The sequence below is a fragment of the Suricata suricatta genome, chromosome 7, assembly GCF_006229205.1.
Source record: "Suricata suricatta isolate VVHF042 chromosome 7, meerkat_22Aug2017_6uvM2_HiC, whole genome shotgun sequence".
NCBI lineage: Eukaryota > Metazoa > Chordata > Mammalia > Carnivora > Herpestidae > Suricata > Suricata suricatta.
Genome location: NC_043706.1, coordinates 90,562,457 through 90,584,240, shown reverse-complemented (window position 1 = coordinate 90,584,240; position 21,784 = coordinate 90,562,457). Strand labels below are relative to the sequence as shown.

Below are 21,784 nucleotides of genomic sequence, written 5' to 3'. Positions count from 1 at the left end.
AACCAGCCCTGACGGAATAGCCCCCTGTCTCCCAACACATTCATGTGGGATTCACAGCCTTAAAAGGCAGCCCTTCCTGGTGGAGAGCGCACGGGGCTGAGTGGAGAGGGTCTTCTCCCTCGCTGCTGTGACTCACTGCCTCTTTTCCCTGAATCCAGTCACTCAGGCAATCCTGTGGCCTGCTCTTCCCATTTGTAAGCGGGGCATGATGATTTAGATTCTGCCTCCCTAGTGGCAACAAGTGTGATGCAATGAGAATAAATGTACAAGTTCTGAACAGATACATGTGATTTCTGAGCGAGTCTTAATCACTTGGCACCAAGCTTACATCACATTTCATGCAGCACCCTTGTACCTTCCTTTAAATTTCCTTATTCATTTATAACTCAGGGTCATTTGATGTAAAGAGTAGAAAAGTGGGAGCTTGGAATTATTTGTGTTTATTTGCACTTGATTTTGGCTCCATCGTTTTGTATGTGTCAGCCCGTGCGCTGACTTCTTTTGCAGGGAAGATGGGCCTTTTTTTTTTTTTTGCCTGAGAAATCCATTGTGCCACTCTGGCATTTCGGCGTTTATTTACCCAAAAACATGACTTAAGGCCTACAGGCCTTTCAAGCAGGCAGCTGGCTGATGAATCATGTTCAGCGTTCCTATAGTGCTGCTGGCACATGTCAGAGGAACACTCATGCCCGTCACCTGCCCCTGTCAGTTCTTTCTCTTCTAATAAAATACATCTGTTTTGGTGACTGCATAAAAACACCATGTGGAGAAAGGCTGGGTGTGGAGTAATTTAATCAGGGCAAGTCAGCACTCTGAGTTGAGTGATACAGTAACAAGGATAGGAAGATGATTTGGTAGCAGCTTATGGAAACAGGAGCCGCTGGAAAGGGCCGGAAGCACAGGTCTTGTGATCATAATGGGTCACAGTCCTGGAATGCAGGTGGCCCAATCTACCCCCAAGTCAGGATCTTCAGGGCACAAGATTCCCATCAGCTCCTTTCTGAATTGCCACAAAGGTTTTGCATAGCCCTTTCTCTATTAGCATCATTTTAGCATTTTTGTTGAGGATTATAAATTTTTAAGGAAGTTCAAACCAAAGTTCAGGGCCCTGCCAGCAGTGCTTTTTAACATTGGCTTTAGTGGCTATGTTTGGTATCCTGAGGAACTGATTAATTTAAAATACCCTCATTTTAAAAGTAAAACAGCAGGGAGACTGACATTTGCAGTCTGGTATTTTGCCGTTCTCACTGCTCATTGTATTTAAAAATTTGTTTTCTTTGTTGTGAATATCCAGTAGTATATATCATCTTGTGTTGTGTTTAAAGAGGAGAAATTAAACATGTTCAGGGTGCTGGTCTGCCCTGAGCCTCATCATCTCACAGAGTGACATAGGGAGGCAGTAATTAGGGGCCATGGGATGTTTAAAGTGCCGTGGAAAGTATCGTAAGTAAAAATAACAATGTAAGTTATAAATCTGTTGGGTTTTTTCTTTTTTTTAATCATTCGCCTGGCGGTGTTCTTAAAGTCATTATTTGCTGAGAAAAGAATTACTGTCCAAGATGAAAAACCAACAACATCAGCTCTTTTATTTCCATCTCCAGTCCTGTTGGTGATCAAACTGTTCCCTTTTTTACTTCAGCTAAGTCATTTTCACATCTTTGTTGTTGTTGTTTTTTCCTACAAGACAAGACCTGTGATATCTGATATTTTATTAACAGGTGTTCTGGAGATAATCTAGCTCAAAAATAAAAACACTAAATATAGCACTCAAGTTCAAGGCTTCTGAATGTTTATTATGGTTTAAAAATTCAATCTAATGAATGCTTCGCACTGAAACCATTTATTGTTAAGAAATCTGGTGGTAAATAATACGTATTCTACAGCTCTATCATTCTGCTTAAATCTCTCCTGACTCAGATCACACATTAGCATTCTTACCATATGGCTCAAAGGGTAGAGAATATATGCACAGAGGAACAAGTCAGTAACATTTTTTGACCATCTGGTAAATAAATGTGTAAGTAGCAGGAATTGTAATATTGATTTAGTTACATGGATGCAACCTTTAACCTGTAAGAGGCTCTAACACAGTAAAGTAGAACTGAATTTACATTTCTCAAATATTTTTGATCTAATTCATTAAACATATTCATAGTCTACTATATGCTCTTTAAATCCAACACCTAATCATGTGTCTCTTATGTTTATCAGGGCCCCTTACAGCGCCTAATTTAAAATATCTTTCATGGATCCAGCACACAGGCTTAAGTGCTGAAGTTCTGCTCTACCCTGACAGTTGTGTGACCTAGGATAAGTCACTTGATCTCTCTGAGCCTTGAATTCTTCATCTGTAAAGAGAAAATAACATTGCCAAACAGTTAACCTCTCAAAGGGTGGGCCATGAAAGGCCATGGGTTGATACATCAAAATCCTGTGGGGGGCATTGTCAAAATACCAACACATGGGCCTCACCCTCAGAGATTCTGACTTAATATGCCTGGAAACAGCCTATGAATCTGTATTTTGAGTCACTGTCACAAGTGATTCTGAGGTACACCGAGCTATTATTATGAAGACTAGTTGTGAGGCGCCTGGGTGGCTCAGTTGGTTAAGCGTCTGACTTCGGCTCAGGTCATGATCTCGTGGTGCAAGAGTTTGAGCCCCACATCAGGCTCTGTGCTGACAGCTCAGAGCCTGGAGCCTGCTTCAGATTCTGTGTCTCCCTCTTTCTCTGCCCCTCTCCTGCTCCTGCTCTGTCTCTGTCTCTCAAAAATAGATAAACGTTAAAAAATTAAAAGAAAAAAAGAAGACTAGTTGAGTATAGCACCTGGTTTTCTAAGAAAATATGTAGTTAGCTAATTCTAACAAATACTAAAATTCTGTATATAATTTGTTATCATTATTAAGCATAACCCTAAAAATATACATCTGATATCCTTGAAACTTAACACGTGACAGCATTTTGTGCTTAAAATATTCTAACTTCATAGAAAATAGGATGTCAATTTGATTAAGTAATGCTGGTGATTTATTAAATATACCTCTCAATTTTTCTTGTTTAATTAGATCCTTCTTTTTTTCTTGTCTAGGAAACCACAAAACATTTGTGAACAAAATGTAAATCAGGAGCCCAAGTGAATTTAAAGAAACTAGTGTGGGATTTTTAGTTTCTCAAGATCCATACACACCAAACCCTTAATCACTACAACTCTGTTGTCCAGGCTTTCGTGGGTTTTCTAAAGACTCTGCGAAACTCTGATGATGGAAAAGTGAAGGACTTAATTACTTGCTTCGATATCATTCGTCAACGGAAACGTGAACCAGACAGTAGTGCAGCCATGGAGAGAAACTCAAGCTTATGGAAGAACCTGATAGATGAGCATCCAGTCTGCACCACCTGGAAGGAAGAGGCCGAAGGAGCCATTTATCATCTGGCCAGTATTTTATTTGTAGTAGGTTTCATGGGTGGCAGTGGATTCTTTGGGCTCCTTTACGTCTTCAGTTTGCTGGGTTTGGGTTTTCTTTGCTCTGCCGTCTGGGCTTGGGTCGACGTCTGTGCCGCCGACATATTTTCCTGGAATTTTGTACTATTTGTCATCTGCTTCATGCAGTTTGTCCACATTGCCTATCAAGTTCGCAGCATAACCTTTTCTCGAGAATTCCAGCTATTGTACAGCTCCCTTTTCCAGCCTCTGGGGACCTCTTTGCCTGTCTTCAGAACAATTGCTTTGAGCTCTGAAGTGGTTACTTTGGAAAAGGAACACTGTTACGCCATGCAGGGGAAAACCTCCATTGATAAGCTCTCTCTTCTTGTTTCGGGAAGGTTTGTACTCTTGCTGCTTGCTCCATCTCAGCTATTTCCTCTGTTAATTACTAGCTGGTGTTTTTTTTCTGCTGCACTTTTCCATCTTAGTGAGGACAATATGTAGCACTGTGGAGCATGGGAAACCCCATGACACATGTGAATCCTGGACATTGGTATTTAGAGTTCATGCTGTTATTTACTTAAAGCAGGATATAATCTAGAGCCTTAGTATTTCTTCTTAGAAATCAGATGGACAAATGGGTTTGTCTGGATGTGCTGTTTGTTTCCAAGCTAACCACGGAGGGTCAGGAAGGGATGATGCCAGCTTGAATTAACAGAATACTTATGTGGGCATGGAAAGTACTTTAAATAGTCTCTGATAGGGCACTCTTTTAGGTAACAGAGAACATTTAAGGTTTATAATGATCGGTGTTTTTCAGTGAATTCCAGAACTGCCCACTTGTTACAAGCCAGGGGTGCCCCATATACAGATATCTTATATTTATATCTGTATGTATGTAAATTTTGAAAACAAAGGTTGGGGAGGAAACAATGTAACAATTAATGTCTTTAAAAATTGTAAACATTTCGTTTACAGAGGCATTTACAGTAGTACTCCTTTATGTTGATCAGTGTTCTTTCTACTACATTTAATACCTGACTGAGCACATTGAAACTTTTTCTGGAAGTATAGCGTATTCACACAAATGGGCCCATGTCATCAAGGTACACAGTGATCTTTTCTGATTAATTTCATCCAATATTGCAGAATCCTAACTGTGTGAGGAATATCAATCCATGAATCTTACAGATTTTTGTCACTTACTCTCATGTATGAATTTAATATTCATCCTACAAAATTTTATTTAATTAAAAAAATTTTTTTAACATTTATTTATTTTTGAGAGACAGAGAGAGACAGATCATGAGCAGGGGAGGGGCTGAGAGAGAGGGACACACAGAATCAGAAGCAGGCTCCGGGCTCTGAGGTGCCAGCACAGAGCCCGATGCGGGGCTCGAACCCACGAACAGTGAGATCATGACCTGAGCTGAAGTCGGATGCTCAACCGACTGAGCCACCCAGGCGCCCCCATCCTACGAAATTTTAAAAGCCAAAAAGGTTATAAGAGATCCACTTGCCCCCAATTACATGCTTGCTTTCTCCCTCTCTCATAAATGATGTTCTTTGTGTTTGGGTAGGATCCGAGTGACAGTTGATGGCGAATTTCTGCATTACATTTTCCCCTTCCAGTTCCTGGATTCTCCTGAATGGGACTCCCTGAGGCCCACAGAGGAAGGCATTTTTCAGGTAAGCGATAACTAGGGCCCAGAGCGAAATGCTGCCTCTTCCAAACAATGTTTGTTTAAAACACATTTGTTTCAAAACAGGCAAACAAACAAAACAGCAGATGACAGAGAGATAATTTATACTTAACTCTGGAATGTACTCTGCAGCATACGTGACTTCCCAGTTCTCTTTGACCCTTGCTGATTATGGTCACTGTACAGGCCCAGCGACAAGAAGAAGAATGGGCACGGTGATGACAGAAAGGAGTTTGTGATAGATATTCTTAAATTTTCCTTTGCTTAACTGCATATATGGGGATCAAAATATGAGTAATTGAGATCTGACTACAAACTAAACACTGCCATTTTGACAGTCTAGAAATACACCAAGAATTTAAAAATCTGCCCTTATTACAAAGTAATTCTTAAAATTCTAAATGCGAATAGATTTCAGTTCTCCGGCCAAAAAAAAAAAAAAAAAAAAAAAAGACAACCTCACTGTCACTACTCTGCTATTCTGTCTGGTATTTTTGAAAGGCAATCATTTCAGTGGGTTCTACCTACTCTGGTGGATTGATTAATACATGCAGCATACATGTGCACATACAAACATAAAATCATATACATATGCAGAATAGGTAAATACACTCTTGTACTGCAGAAACAATTAGAGTTAAATGTCTACAGCTTTGGGGACTGACTTGGAAATACTTCTCTAACATTGGCCAACTTTATTATTTTTTAGTATCAGGTAGCTCTCACTTCATTAAAAGGCAAAAATATAGGAATCCAGATTTAAAAATAGTTAAATTGGAAATGGGCACAATACTGTGATTGTTTACATTATAAATTATATAGATAGCAATGTATATAGGTAGTTTCTCTCCATTTTTTCCATATATTGTGGGTCAGTGAACTTTTTTAATCTAAAAAAGCATCCAGTGAAATTCATTTAAAATTGGGGCAAGAAAAAGGTGGCAGAACTTGTCTTGCTTCTTAATCTTTGTCTTCTCTGTGGCCTTACGTTTTCATAGGTGACCCTCACAGCAGAGACTGACTGTCGGTATGTGTCTTGGAGGAGGAAGAAATTATATCTGCTCTTCGCGCAGCATCGTTACATCTCCCGCCTGTTTTCAGTTTTAATTGGCAGTGACATTGCAGACAAACTCTATGCCCTGAATGACAGAGTATATACAGGGAAGACATACCACTACGATATTCGGTTACCCAACTTCTATCAAATGTCAAGTCCAAAAATACGCAAATCACCCCTGACAGAACATTTCCGGAACTCCAGACCGTATTGTGATAAATAACTTCCTGTGAAGTGTGTAGTTTTGTAATTATAAAAAAGACTGTCTTCATCATTCCCCAAATGAAATACAGCAAACTGTGCTCCCCAGTATTTTTATAATTCAAACTCCGAGGCAAGATGCCGCTGCCAGCTGTTTTGTTCATCTCAACTTTTGTGTTGTGAATAAAGTTTACAAATTTCTCTGTTTTTCTTATTGGAATAAATGGGGGGGTGTGAATAACTACAGACAGTTTGTCCTTTTCTGTGTCAGAACTGGGAGAATGAAATTTTGCATTCTTGAATATTTCCTCAGATTTATTCAAATCTTATGTCTTGTCCTGTTGAGTTAGACACTGCTTCTCAAGAAGCAGCCAGAAAGGACGCACAACATGGGAGTGGGTTGCTACTGTCCACATCTGTGTTTCCAGAATTCACTTTTTGCTACAACCTCTGATGATAGCAAGATGTAGTCTTGTGGTGGGCAGCGATTACTTATTTTAAATGTAAAGTTATTTAATATGACTAGAAAGTATAATAAATGATAATATGTCAATCTTGAAGTCTACTTTATTGCTACCAATAATTTATCAGCTTCATCTTGACAATAACATATTTTTAAAAAGGCATTTCATGAAAAGCAAAGCTGCATAATAAATACTGAGTAAAAAGAATACCCAGGAACAAATAGTGAACGTGTTGCATCGTATTTCAATTTCACAGGCTTAGCTGAAAGAGCAGGAGTGAGAGGTTTGACTGGATAGTGAGGGACTCCTAGGGAACGCTCCCCCCGCCGCACAAACATGGGAGTCAGCCGGGGCACCTGGGCGGCTCAGTCAGGTTGACTGGCTCTTGATTTCAGCTCAGGTTGTGACAGTTCAGATCATGATTGCAGGATCTTGGGATCAAGCCCTACCTCAATCTGAGCATGAAGCCTGCTTAAGGTTCTCTCCTCTCTTTGCCACTGCCCTTCTTCCCTGCTCTCTCTCCCTCTCCCTCTCAAAATAAAAACAACAACAACAACAACACCACATAGGAGTCTGCCTTACAGCAGTCCCTTCAGTGTTGTAAAGAGCTGACAGATCCTCAGTCACAAATCTGATCCTTATCTCTGGAAAACTTGATTTCTGGAGATCATGTTCAGGCCATGTTCTTTGGTAGAAAGATGTATCAACATGAATGTAACAAATACGTATTGAGCACCCACAATAGCTCTAGGTGCTGACCTTGGCACTAGGGATACATCAGGTGACAGAGATTCCATCCCTCATAGAACTTGCATTCTGGGGGTGAGAGAGCCAGATAATAAAATAAAACAGAAAAGCCTGGAGTTAGAAAGAGTGTCATAAAGATAAATTAGGGAAGGTAGGTGGGAAGGAGCACTGTAATTTTAATAGGATGGTCAAAGAAGTCCCGAATGAGAAGGTAATGTTTGAACAAAGACCTGAAAAAAGTAGGGGAACAATCCATGCAAACATCTGCGGAACAAGCAATCTGGGGAGAACAAACAGAAGAGCAAATGAGGAGGCCTTTACACATGAGCAGGAGCAGCTAGACAGTCCGGATGGCTACAGTGGAATTAGCATGAGGGAGAGAATGCAAAGAGGTAATTTTGGGCAGATTGGGTGGAGCCTAATAAGTCACAGTAAGGACTTTGACTTTTATTCTGAGAGTGACCAGAAGTCACTGGGTAGTTTTAACTAGAAGGGTGCTGTGAACTGCGCTATTCGGTAGAATTACATTGGCTAGCCTAGTGCGACTAGACTGGGGGGAAGGGGAGCAAGAGTGGACTTGAAAGGGGAGATCAAGGTTAAGTGCGAGATGCCTACTATGAGACACTGAAATAGATTAAATATTGGATGAGTCTAGAGTTCTAGAGAAAGGTCTGGGCTAGAAATAAAGATTTGGGACTATGTCACCTACAGATGACATTTGAAGCCAGGAGACTAGATGAAATGGCCAAGGGACTAAGTGTAGATTCAGGAGAAAAAATGTTGGAGGACCTTTCCTTGGGGCCCTCCATTGTTCAGAGGGCAGGGGGATGGGGAAGAGGCAGCTAAAAACATGAGAAGGAGCCCCACTGAGGAGGGAAGAAAATCAGGAGCATGGGGCATGGAAGCCAAGTGAAGCAAATGTTCAAGGAGAAGAAATCAGTGAACTGTCTCAAATGTGGCTGACAGGTCAGGTGATGTGAAGGCTGAGAATAAACCCTGGGGTTGGGCAGCTTGGAGGTCACTGGCAAACATGACAGGAACAGTTTTAGTGGAGTGATTGGGAACAAACACTTGACTCAACTAGGTTGAGGGGAAATGAGAGGCAAAAAGTCGGAAGAGCAAGTATAAGTAAGCTTTTTAAGGTGTTCTGCTGTGACACTAAGTAGAAATAAACAATAGCCTGAGCAGGAGGTGGAGTCAAGGAGAAAGGATTTTCTTGTTGTTGTTGTTTTTAAGATAAGAGAAATAATAGTATATTTGTATGCTGATGGGACTGGTCCAGAAGAGAGGGATGAATTGCTGGAGGGGTGACCTTGACCAGGTGAGTGATAGTAGGATCCAGTGACCTTGAATAGGAATGTGGACCATCATTAAGAAGGAGAGCAGGCAGAAAATAGGTAGGAGCACAGTTTCTGGCACGTGAGAGATGTGCTGGGAGCTTGTGAAAGTTCTCTCATAATTACTTCTATTTTCTCAGTGACCTAGGAAGCAAAGTCAGCAAGGAGGGTGATAGAAGAAGAATTAGGGTTATGTAAAGTACATTACTTTTCTGTACATTCGCATGTCTTAACTGCGATGATGTGACAAGGTCTGAATCATTAGTCTGGATGAGCTACTGAGCTCATCAAGTTCAGCGTGAGCTGAAGGAATGAATAGTCAGAAAGGTTCTGTCTCCCAGCCGTGCACAGCCGTCATGAGCAGTCATCACACGGTCAGACACAATGGCTGCTCTTTGCTAGAAGAGCAATTGAAGCCTCTCAAATATTAAAGTCCAGACCTCCCCAAGGAGAATCCACACCTTCAGTTAGTACCAGCCAGATAATTTAGCAGGGGTTAATTATCAGATAGCTATCTAACCATGAAAGTCCACTGGGAACAAAGCCACACAGAAATGGGATGTAGACTTTTGGTTCAAATCGTGTTGGTGGAGGGAGAAGAAGAATTTACATATGAGTTGTCCAGAAATCTAACCATGTTTATGATGAGGAGAAAGGAGGACAAACAGAACAGGGTAAAGGGATATTGAAAGAGGAGGTACAGAGATGAACCTCACCATCTCCACAGTTGCGTGTGAGGCTGGAACTAGCCCTCCTCCGTAGGAACAGATGCCTCTTATCCAACACCTTGGTTTGCACCCAGGTGTTCTCATTTCAGCAACAACAAAATATCAAAAACCCTAAAGAAACCTCTATGTAGATACTCCGCATGTTTGGTTTGGAAAGTCTAGCAAACCACATTTTACTGTCTCACATTCTCTGCTGAGCCGAGATGGAAAGAATAAACCAGAGATTAAAAAAAAAAAAAAGTACCTCTGAAGTGCAAATCACAGTGCGCTTAAATTTTAATTTCTATTAAAAATTGGGCTCATTGTAATCTCAGTCTAATTGTTTCCAGCCCTAAATTCCTCTGATTCATTTATTACTGGTAAAAGTACAATAAAATTAAAAACTGGTTGTTTCCTTGTGTTAAAAATGATTTATGGCTTTATACACAAGATCTGTATATGCATAAATAATTGAAGCACCTTGTTCAGAAAGTATTAAGAATTTTAAGATCAAGCAATTAGACCAGTGAACCAAGTGCAGGGCTTTTGTAAGTCTGACACCCTTTGCATGCCCATGGAGCTGGCCTTGGGCAAGAGTTGTCCCTGTGATTAAAATAACTGGAGTGGCTGGATTTTCTGTCCTAAGAAAAGGGCAGGAAGGACCCTGAGAAGTAGCCTGAGGGGGCAAAGAAGTGACTTAAAATGAGTCCATGGGCACCCTCATCTTAGTCACCAAAGAAGTTCCCAGTTTGTACAGCCTTTACTTCAACTGGATATTTGGAGGCTTCTAGTTCTTCCCAAAAGCTCATCTTTTGAATTTGATTTGACCTCTATACAAAAGTACCCTTACGATTTGCCCTGGACTCTGCACCCCTAGGAACTCATGGTGCTGAGATTAATCTACCATAAAGCACAGTATGATGCACTCTCAGCTCTTACGGGTTGAAGAATTTTCTCTCTTCTTCAACAAAGGAGCAGAAGGCAATTCAGTTGCTCTCTGCTCATCTGGATAAGCTCTGGATGTCATTTTGTTACACTGCACAGAAGCAAAAGGACAGAATCGATCTGACAGAACAGTTACAAAAGTGGAGTCCTCTAAGGAAGCTGGCAAGAGCCATAAGAAAAACATACCAAGCAGACAGTACAAATTATAAGAGAAATACATTATACATCATGTACTTGAGACTCTTGGGCTGACCAAGGGCATAAACATACATGTGGAATTGGATAGCACAAACCGGGTTCCACACTGTCATACTACATATGGCTCTAGAAGAAATCATCCTTCAGAAACGGTGTTCCCAAATTAATATTTTTTAGCAAATGACAGATTGCTGACAATCTGACAATAATGAAGAGATGTGGCAAGACCAAAATATTACTTTAGCTCCTATAGTCATTTCACTGTGAGTATTACCATCATTCTAATGCCGGATTGTGCATTTGCATATAATATCAGCATGGTTTCAACATAATTTGAAGCTTTATTATTATGCTAAATTTGACTAGTTTAAAAACCTGCTAGCTACTAAAGATTGACAGAGAACCTTTTTTCCCCTGAAGAACTGATCATTTGTGTCTTGAAGTATAATTTTTTCCATTACTCTATTTCGATTCAACCTTTAGTGATCTTAATAAATGTAATTTTATTTTATATATCAGATTCCAAAACTATTTGTTTTTTACATAATTTTATAGTAGGATTTTGGCTCTACTTGATATAACAAGATATTTTGAGCCCTCTAACTTGTGATTACCACTGTCATTAAATATAAAATTATCTCCCAAATTATACAATTACCAAATAATATCTTACATTGGCTTAACACTTTATAGTTTACACAGCATGCCTACATATGATTTCACTTGCTTGTTTCTTGGAAGAATTCTACTTGATGGGTAAAGAGAAGAGAGGCTGAATCACAGTAACGGTGACACTCAACGTAAGCCAGTTCTTCCAAATCAGTGTTCTTGCATTTTTCACCCTACACTGACCAATGGCGCTGAGTGGTTTGAAGAGAATTGAAATGCCCCAAATCTGAATTGAAAGAAAAGTCAAAGCCAAAATGCTAGTTACACATCTGCTGAATTTGTTGGTGAGAATCCAAGGAAAGTTATCCAAACATGAACCTATCTTCTTCAAAACCATCAGCAACTAGCTTGAGCTCAATGTGGTTTGTAAGTAAACTGTGTAATTAAATGTAACTCTACAAAAATGGCTATATGTTAATGTAATGAAAGAGCATGGCCAACCTTCTTTGATGAAGTTTAAATAAATTCTTTAAAATTTTGGATCTGTCCAATATCATTTCAGATATTTCCGTGTCTCACCTGAGATCTCACCAGAAATTTACTGAGAAGCTTTCCTTATCTCAAGTTAAGCTTGATGCACCTGCTCCCTAACTTATCGGTAAACTAGCTTAGTGTCCCTTTGTAGCGCTGTTTCCCTCTCTCTTTTCTAAGAAGAAATAAAACTTTATGTACAGTGAAACTTCGTAAACTGAAGCATCTTCAAATAGTAGCCAGTACCATCCCCGAGATACAAAGATATATTCTGGTGGACATCTCTGAAGAACAGGTATTACTATGGGATATAAATCGGTTCACCTGAGACAAAAGGTTAGCCAATGGATGAGCACAAGTATCTATTTTTCTAAGAAAAGGAATTTTCTTTTCAAACTCCCCCACTATCTGTTTAGAAGCAGTGCCTGCACATTGTATTTGCTTTGTAAATATTTGTTGAAAGGAAAATAATTGCATCTGTCCCTGAATCCATACATGAATTTTGACACCGACTCCCCCTCCCAACTGGACTTCAACTATGCAGTGCCATCAGCAGTTTTCTCATGAAATAAAATTAAAGACCTGTGATAATATCACTTTTCTCCTACATGTCATTTTTTTCTGCATGATACGAACTATTGTGTCTTTAAATGATTTCAAAGCCACATTCTTCCCATTGATGCTGTTGAAGGGAGTTTGAACAACACTTGTTCAGAATGCACAGTTGTTAGTTTTCAGGTTCCAAGATCACTCTATGGGCTGAAAATCTGCAAGCTTATTTAGCTTAGAGACTCTTGGTGTTAGAAACATGCAAAGGATTATTGTGTCCCCTGAGAGTAATTCCATTAAATAATATAACAGTTTTTGTATTTCATGTTTCTCAAAAATACAATTTGGATAGTTCGACTTCATAGGTTGACTTCACTTAAATAGAATTTGCATCTCTGACTTCATTTAAAGGCAGTCTCCAAACTTTTATTCTAATTATATTTTTCCTGTGCAAAAATCATTGTCTCATTAAAAATTTTTTAATGAATAAAATATGCAGCAGATATAAAATGAGAAAACACTTGTCAGACATGTGCAAAGCACACCTTTCTTTTATTTATTTTTTAATGTTTATATATTTTTGAGAGAGAGAGACAGAGAGCGAGCAGGGCAGGGGTAGAGAGAGAAGGAGACACAGAATCTGAAGCAGGCTCCAGTGTCTGACCTGTCAGCACAGAGCCCCACACAGGGCTTGAATTCATGAATGGCAAGATCATGACCTGAGCCAAAGTCGAACACTCAAGCAACTGAGCCACCAAAGACCCCAACACACCTTTGTTTTAACCTGTTACTGACTTCATCCTGTTCTCATACCCTCTTCCCCGTGATGGCAGAAAATTTTTTATCCTGACCCTTAAAAGTAGTTTCTTCTCATTTTAAACAGTCATTTAAGGTAATTCCATCAGCCTTTCTGCTTCTCTCCTTGCTCTAGGTGCAGAGGCAAGTTTACAAGGCCCATGGCAGAGCCGGAGCATGTTTGGTCTCTCTCTGTCTTCTGAGTCCTCTGTGGATGGACTGAAATGTTGCTTGGCCCCTTGGTCTCTAGGACTCTGGACTGATGGCCCCAGAGTATGGCTGGCCTGCCCATGCCTCTGACATTGAGGTCTCTGCCTTCTTCCTCCACTGCACCTTGACCCCAAACAATTTTCACCATTTGGCCACTCAGTTTTTCTAAATGAATGAATGAATGAATGAATGAATACATCTCAGGGTTAAGCCATCATCTCTTTCCCTCTTTCCAAACCTATCTTTTCCAACTTGTTCCTGTTCCTTCATAAATCAGCTAGATGAGAAGGGAGAGGAGAGGAAGAGGGTGGAGGGGATCTGAGGGTGGGCAGGGGAGTGAGATGTCACTATTATGACAGAGAGGTCACCATAATTCTAATAAAGTAATCTAATCTAGTAGAACATTAGGTGTCATTTTGTTATTTATTCCTAATATGTGACCATATTATAAATAATTTGGTGTGAAAAAAAAGGACAATAATTCCACCACTCCAATACAACTTCTATTAACATATTGGTATATATTTCTTCTGTTGTTTTCCCTGTTTCATAAAACAAATTTTTAAAAAATGTTAATGTTTATTTTTGGGAAAGAGAAAGAGCGCAAGCCAGAGAGGGGCAGAGGGAGGAAGACAGAATCCGAAGCAGGCTCTGAGCTGTCAGCACAGAGCCTGATGTAGGGCTCGAACTCACAAACCACAAGATCATGACCCAAGCTGAAGTCGTACACCTAACCAACTGAGCTACCCAGGTGCTCCAAATAACAAAAATTTTAAATATTTAATCTTTCCTTTATTGGAGAATAATAGTACTTGAAACAAATGCACTCAATTATTCCATAAACTAATTACTGAGCTCCAAATATATGCAAATCACATGCTAGGTACCATGGAGATGTGAAAAATAAGTCAGACACACTTTGTACCCTCCAGATATTTACAACTTAGAAGGAGAAATGACTTGTACATAGATAAGCAAAAGACAGCAAGTGACAAAAGCAATAATGGAGATAGAGACTAACTGGTCTGGAGAATGACACTTCTGTAATTTCACCTTGAAACGCATGAGAATCACATACTAGTACATTAATCACTAATAATGTAAGTACCAAATGCCAAAGCATTCTTAATGATTTCATCATATGGCATCTTCTAATGGTCATTAATAGCAATATTTTCTACTAGATTTTCCCTATTCAACATCAATTTTCTAGGTACTGAAGTTTTATTTGTTGATTAAAACAGTCACATGAAGTAATCTACAAGATTTCCTGAGTCACTTTGAGATGCTTTGCTGCTTTTAGAGATCATTTTCTGAGCTTATAATATATTCATTATACTTCTCTCAGAGAGCTTGAAATGGTGCTGTTGATGTAAAAAAATATTAAGAAATCCCTTAGTGGTGGCATGCATTACAACTGCATAAGAATAGTTTTGTACATGGTGTGGAAACCAAATTGGTGCTCTGTCATAAAATGTGCTTATCCAAAGTATTTCTATTCTTCCCATACTTCAGAGATTCAGTGATTCTAAGATTCTTACCTTGTCAAAGCACCACCTCTTTCTCCTATGGAAGTGTGTGAGGGTCTCTATAGATTTCAAGCCAAATACAATCATAATCATTTCATGTGGTTCTAAATTGTACTGAATATGTTTGATCTTGGACTAAATGTCCATTTCATGTTGTTTACCATTTTTTATGCCAAATGATAAAACTGCTGGTAGCAGGCTCACAAATATTTTATTAGCTTTTATATGTGCATTAAACTCAGGATGTATCTCATTTTCATGAATTTATTACAATTTAAGTAGTAATAGTAATAATAATTTTCATCTAAATAATTCTTTTCTCCTGAGAACTCTGAGTGCTTTTGCACATCAATTAATGCCGGATGGCAGGATCATTATTCCCAACTTTATTTTATTATTCCATCTTTATAATGTGTTGCTCTGGGGTTTTGTTTCTAGCTGATGTCAATTACTAGGTTGGCTATTATCAGACTTCACATTTGCCTTCAAAACCAGCCCTTTTTGAGGATTAGTTACATAACAGAATGATATTGCGCACTAGAAACTCTATGACTCAAGTTCTGCTTTCACCAGGTATAGATTAAAAGTCAGGCCATGGTGTCCCTGTCCATTAAAACCTTATCTATACCATGGATGACATGTTATCAATTTCCATCATTAGCAACTTTTCCTTTCAAAACACCAAATGCCTCTTGTAATGAAGTTATTTACACAATACAAAAAACAGTACCTTTGAAAGTGTCCTCCTCAGAGTTGTTGTGTTTCTCTTCTCTAAAAGTAGAGGTGCTGAGCTGTAAATTCAGAGACAAGGTGCAACGGTCTATGAATTTCTAGAAAGTCCCAAAAGGGAAAAAACAAAACACAAGAGAGGTCATCACGATGGTTGGAACCAGACTCCTGAGCCTGCTGTTCTGGGGTATCTGCCCAGGCCCAAAACCCAGTTTTGTTTTCAGGAACCAACCTGGGTCCCGGTTTGAAGCTTCTCTGGGAACGGATTGTGAATTCAGAGCTACTTCTCTGATCATATTTTCACACTTTTTAAAAAACCATAATTCTGTTATGCTTAGCTTCTTATAATAAATTCATTCTCTTTGAAATAACTTCCTAGAAGATTAGGAAATCCTATTACATGTTTCATCAGGGCCTTTATTTGTTGCTGTTAATATTTAAAGCAAATAATTTACAAAAAATCGTTTAGTTTAGAAGGAAAGTGATGTGAGGAATAATAGACAGAAGGAATATCAGGCCTCTGGTTTTTGACATTATAGTCACCGTATGCATGTTCTGCCAACCCCAAGATGGTAAATTACTGTAACTTAGCTCTGCCAAGTGCTCGGTTTCTAGAATCTATACTACTGCATATTTCATGAGTCTGCTTTTGATGCCAATATCTCATTTCTGGCTACTCCAGGGAAACCCCAAACCACTGGAAATTTTAGCATGTGCCAAGGTCTTGCAATTTACAAATTTTGTTTGAAACATCAGTCTTGTACATATGCTATATTCCACCTATTTTAAACAGGCAAACACATAAAAAATAAAACTACCTCTTAGCTATTTCATGTGTTCATAGACTATTTCAACTATTTCATCAGGCTAGGGAACTTTGAAGATTAAAATTCTAATAATTTTTTGTTGGTCGTGTGCCATGTGCAGAGCACTATAAGGGGACAGGAAAAAATGGACAATTAAGTTATCAAAAATTTGATTCCAGACATTTTTTTAAAAACATGGTCTCTAAAGGTCAAGATAATCCCATCAACTAAGAATCATTTTCCTGGGTTTACAGACAAGTAATTGAGGCTCAGAAAAGTTTAATAAATGATTTTAATTCACCCAGCTTATTAAATATAAAACCATGGTTTGAATCCAGCTGCTGGTCCCAAAATTCTAGCCATCCCCCCACCCTCCACCACTTTTGACTGCCTTAATAATCCACTGTCCTCTTAAAGTTCTGGGTCACTTTTCATTTAGGAGTTTTATCTTTGGGGTAAAAGCTCATTTTTTTAATGAATCAAGTGTGATCCAACTTCTTTTTATGGAGCTTCTCTGTGAATTTAGAAATATTTAGTTAGACACTGTTTTAACCATTTCTAAGGCTCTGAGCTTTGGCATGCAGCAATAACATGAAAGATCACATCCCTTTCCTTTGAGATGTTTCTTGTTTTTTATTTAGCCAGGTGTTTAAAACCTGAGCACCTGTCCAGTGCAGAACAAATGAGTTGTAAACTTGTTCACTCAAAAACCTGCACACAAATGTTTATAGAAGACTTATTCATAATTTTTTTAATTTTAAGTTTATTTATTTATTTTGAGAGAGTGTGTGAGTGAGCCTGAGCAGGGCAAGGGCAGAGAGAGAGGGAGAGAACGAATCCCAAGCATGCTCCGTGCTGTGAGTGCACCTTGTGTATCTCCAGAAGGTTCCTGCGTGCAAGAGCTTCTGTCCCTGTGGAATTATGGTACACTACCCTTCCAGTATGCAGATGTGCTCACCAACCTGGAAGCTCTCCAAACATCTTAGTTTAGGGATTTTTATGGAGGCTTCATCATGTAGGCAAGATTAATTATTCATTCAGTCTTCCAGGCCCTCTCCCTTTCCCAGCAGATGGAGGGTGGGGTTGAAGTTCTAAGCTTTTAATGATGGCTTGGGTGACCAGGTCCCATCCAGAAGCAGCTACCCAGGAGTCCACCCAGAGTCATCTCATTAGAATGAAAGATGCTTCTCTCAGCCGGGATATTTCCAAGGATCTAGGAATGATATCATCCTCCTATCAGCCCTATCCTCAGGAAATCACAAAGTTTTCAGAAGTGCTATGTCAGGAATGCCCCTAAAACCCCTATCTCTCAGGAAATTACATATAAGGGTTTTAGAAGCTCTACACGAGGAACTAGGAAAAAAAGGCCAAATATACATTTCTTATTATGTCACAGATACATGATATTATACACGTGGCAAAACCAGGAGGACTATACAGTACGATACAGCCTAAAGTAAGATTTGTTTATAGTAATGTATCAATATTGGTTCTCCAATTGTGACAAATGTATCAAACTAAGGAAAGATGTTAATAACAGGAGAAACTGAGCAAGGGAGAAGGGAATATATAGAAACTTTCTATACCGCCTGCTCAATCATCTATAAAACTAAAACTGCTCTAACAAAACAAAGTCTATTAATTATTAAAGGTTTTTTATTATTTTTTTAAAGAAAGAGAAATTTAAAAAGTCAATCAAGTTGGTTGTCAAACTGGTGAATGAAAAGGTTAATGCAACATTTAATGAGAGGGACTTAGGTATAGAAAGAATCTAATTAAGTCATAGTTTAATAATCCACGTTTGATCAGAAATGTCTGCCTTGAGACTATATCAGAAGAAGCTATGGTCTCCATACAGTAAGCAAGTCTATACTGATGTCAACCATGGGCAGATATAGATATGAAAGATAAAGCTACGTACTTCTAAAACCAGTGACTCCCTCGGGTCTTGTTTTATTTTTACAAAACTTATTCTATCTGAATTTTGAAATCTCATTGAGGTTTTGTCCAAATAGTAAAAGCAGACTAGGATGCCCATAGAGGAATAAAGGGAGAAATACTTATGTCACTTTAAGCTGCGTTAGTCAGAGATTTTGCAGAGGAGACAGGCTGCCCTATATGTTTTTTTAAGCCTTGTGTGCTTTTCCTTATATACTTCTGTGCAAGTTACTTCCTTGCATCATATCAATTTTCAAATAGTGCTCAGAGCCTTTCAATCTGACCTTTCTCCACGATCAGCATGGAGAGACCAGGGAGCCTAAAAGGCATTCCCAAAACCAACTTTTGTGCCTAGAATTCTTATTTTAAATTTTATAGAATTAGTATTCATATGTTAGTGATAAGAAACTTAAAAACAGGGGTGCCTGGGTGGCTCAGTTGGTTAAGCATCTGACTTTGGCTCGGGTCATGATATCACCGTTCATGAGTTCAAGCCCACCATTCTGTGCTGACAGCTCAGAGCCTGGAGCCTGCTTCAGATTCTGTGTCTCCCTCTCTGCCCCTCCCCTGCTCATGCTCGCTCTCTCTCTCTCTCTCTCTCTCTCTCTCAAAAATAAGCATAAAACAAATTTTAAAGAAATTTTAAATATAAAATCCTGTTTTAATTCTTAGATGGGTTAGAGTAAGGGTCTTAGCTTTCATTCATTCTCCTCTCTCTGTGGAACACATACTCAGAGAAAATACAAACTCAATACAATACAATACAAATGCCAGTTCTCAAGTCTTATGATATTGAATTCACCACTCTTTTCATAAAAATATACAATCTTTATATGATCTAAATGCCTTACAGGCATCTTATTCTGTAAGGTAAGGAATGAGTGTTTCCTGGTAGCTGACTCCATAACCATACCTCTGGAGTCTGGCCTTCCCATCTGCAAAAACCAGAACCTGGGCTCTACTATTTTAATAAATGTCTTTAAATTGTAAAAGTACCATATAATCGTCATTGAGAAAAATTTAGCAGAAGGAGAAGCAGGAGGAGGAGTGGGAGGAGTTGGAAGAAGAAGAAGAGGAGAGGAAGAAAGAAGGGAAGAAAGGAGGAAAAAAGAAAAATCATTTACAACCTCACCACTCTGAGGTAAGGAATGCAAGCACGTTAGGGCTTATCATCGCAGAGGACTTGTAATATTCGACATACTCTCGTAACGGCCTTTTTCTTATCCAACATCTTTCCATGGGAAGCAGTGTAGCTAGAGATAGGAGGTGGCAGCCACTTGTAGCTAGTGAGCTCTGGAACTAGACTGCCTGGTTCATATCCTGCCTCACCTTCTCCTTAGCTGTGTGACCCTGAGCAGACCACTCTGCCACTCTGCCTCTCTGTTACCTCAGTTTCCCATCTGTGGAGATCACACTAGCAACTATTTCTTCAGGGGGTCCATTATGAGGATACAACGGCTTAATATAACAGTGGCTAGCACAAAAGTATACTCTTTATCAAGGGACAGTAGAAGCTCTTTCAATAAAGAACTAGAAAGTAACTATTTTAGTCTTTGCAGGGTCATATGGTTTCTGCTGCAACTCCTCAATGCTGCCTTTGTAGCACAAAAGGAGCCACAAATGAATGAGGATGGCTGGTTTCCAACTAAACTCTCTGGACACTGACTTTGAATTCCACATAATTTTCACACATCATGATATGTTATTCTTTTAATTTTGCTTTGACTGTTAAACATGTAAAAGTCATTTTAGCTCAGGGGCTGTACAAAACTGGACAGTGGGCTAGGCATTTATACCACAGTTTGCCAACCTCTGTTCTATATAATTAGTTGACATTATTACATTTCTAATATTTCTACAAAAAAATTTTAAAGTAGGCTCCACACCCAACATGGGGCTAGAACTTATGATCCCAAGATCAAGAATCTTGGGCTCTACTGACTGGGCCAGCCAATCACTCCTCTACAAATTATTATTATTATTATTATTATTATTATTATTATTATTATTATTTTGGCTGCTGAGTACAAGATGGTTTGGATGTTCTATAATTAGTTCTATATGATTAGAATTTAGGTTATTCCCAGTGTACTTTATTATAAGCCATCCTCTAATACATACCCATGCAGAATCTTTGTGCACAATTATTGTATCTACACCTTAAAATGTATTTGGTCATAGCCACCATATGGCTGGCAGAGCTTCTAGAAACAAACAGACTCCGAGGAAGTAGCCTTGAAAATTCATTATAACACATTTCAGACATGTTGGAGGAGCTTTATCAGTATAATGTGTATTCATATATGTATACCTCACTGTGTGCCACATACCATTCTGAGCCTCCTACATATATTAAATCACTCCAATGAGGTTATAGTTGCAATAATTACTGTCATCATCATCATCGCCATCTCCATGGTGCAAAAAAAGGAAACTGTAGCACAGAAAAGCTAAGCAACCTTCCAACAGCACACAGCTAGCTGGCGGTGGAGGCAGGTTTCAAACCTAGCCTGTCCAGCACTAGGGCCCGTGTTCTTGAACACGATGTTACCCTGACTCTTCACTGGAGAGATTCCGTGAGTGGTGAACTTCCGGGTACTTATAACGTACCTGTGTTCTTTTTCATATTTAGATCATGTTTGGCACGCACGAGCGACCTCATACTCTAATAATCGTCACATATTCTATCCTAACGTGGGACACTTCGGGTGGAAACTGAAGGTCCATCTAACCGTCCTGTTTTGTCTTCCAACCTCTCCCCCATGCCAACTCTTCATTAATTTGCCCTGCATGTCTTACCCCAAATGGTTGTCCTCTATGAACAGTAAAGATTGATTGGAGCATACTTTCATATCTTGTTTTACAGTTTATAGTCCCAAATCTACCAAATTCACTTGGCAAATTCTGGTGGAGCTCCGCTTTGAGCGGAGGGCCCTGCACCGCCTTGGGAATGCAAATTTCGCGTAAGTACCCTCTTTCTTTGAAACCAAACGTGGCTCGTGTCAAAAGTCTCTCCCGCGTGGTCCCCGCAGCAGCAAGGCTGGCTCGCTCCTTCCCGGGTCCCGGAGGGCGGGGTCCTGCGTCAGTGGAAGCCCACCCGCCGCCTCCTCCGCGGGGCTCAGGCGCGGAGTTGCGCGCTCTCCCGGCCCTTCCTGCTGGTGCTGAGATGCGGCCGAGCGTCCCAGAAAAGGAGTTATGCGAGTGGGTCTTTCGATCTGGAAGGGAATGAGACTCTAGTTCTCATTTTTATCCTGATTTCTCTCTCTGCTGGGATCCTACTGCTCGAGTTCACGAGTTATCCCCA

General features: G+C 39.5%; 2 protein-coding genes across 2 annotated transcripts in view; both read left to right on the top strand.

Annotated features, from left to right (window-relative positions):
• Window positions 1-3,093: 3,093 nt before the first annotated feature.
• On the top strand, window positions 3,094-6,939 carry POPDC3 (popeye domain containing 3). Its single transcript, XM_029945303.1, has 4 exons — window positions 3,094-3,117; window positions 3,222-3,823; window positions 5,006-5,114; window positions 6,127-6,939. The coding sequence occupies exons 2-4, from the start codon at window positions 3,339-3,341 to the stop codon at window positions 6,406-6,408; spliced, it is 876 nt and encodes a 291-aa protein (XP_029801163.1). The 5' UTR covers window positions 3,094-3,117; window positions 3,222-3,338; the 3' UTR covers window positions 6,409-6,939.
• Window positions 6,940-21,352: 14,413 nt separating this feature from the next.
• Window positions 21,353-21,784, top strand: part of BVES (blood vessel epicardial substance) — a 33,635-nt gene continuing 33,203 nt past the window's right edge. The window contains exon 1 of the mRNA XM_029945300.1: window positions 21,353-21,443. The gene's annotated coding sequence lies outside the window, so the exon portion shown is untranslated. The remainder of the gene's footprint in view (window positions 21,444-21,784) is intronic.

What these genes read in the sequence shown, in the direction of transcription:
- POPDC3 (XM_029945303.1), top strand. Translation starts at nt 3,339, where the DNA reads ATGGAGAGAAACTCAAGCTTATGGAAGAACCTGATAGATGAGCATCCA. An exon ending in TCTCTTCTTGTTTCGGGAAG is followed by an intron (nt 3,824 to 5,005) that starts GTTTGTACTCTT and finishes GTGTTTGGGTAG; the next exon opens with GATCCGAGTGACAGTTGATG. An exon ending in CAGAGGAAGGCATTTTTCAG is followed by an intron (nt 5,115 to 6,126) that starts GTAAGCGATAAC and finishes ACGTTTTCATAG; the next exon opens with GTGACCCTCACAGCAGAGAC.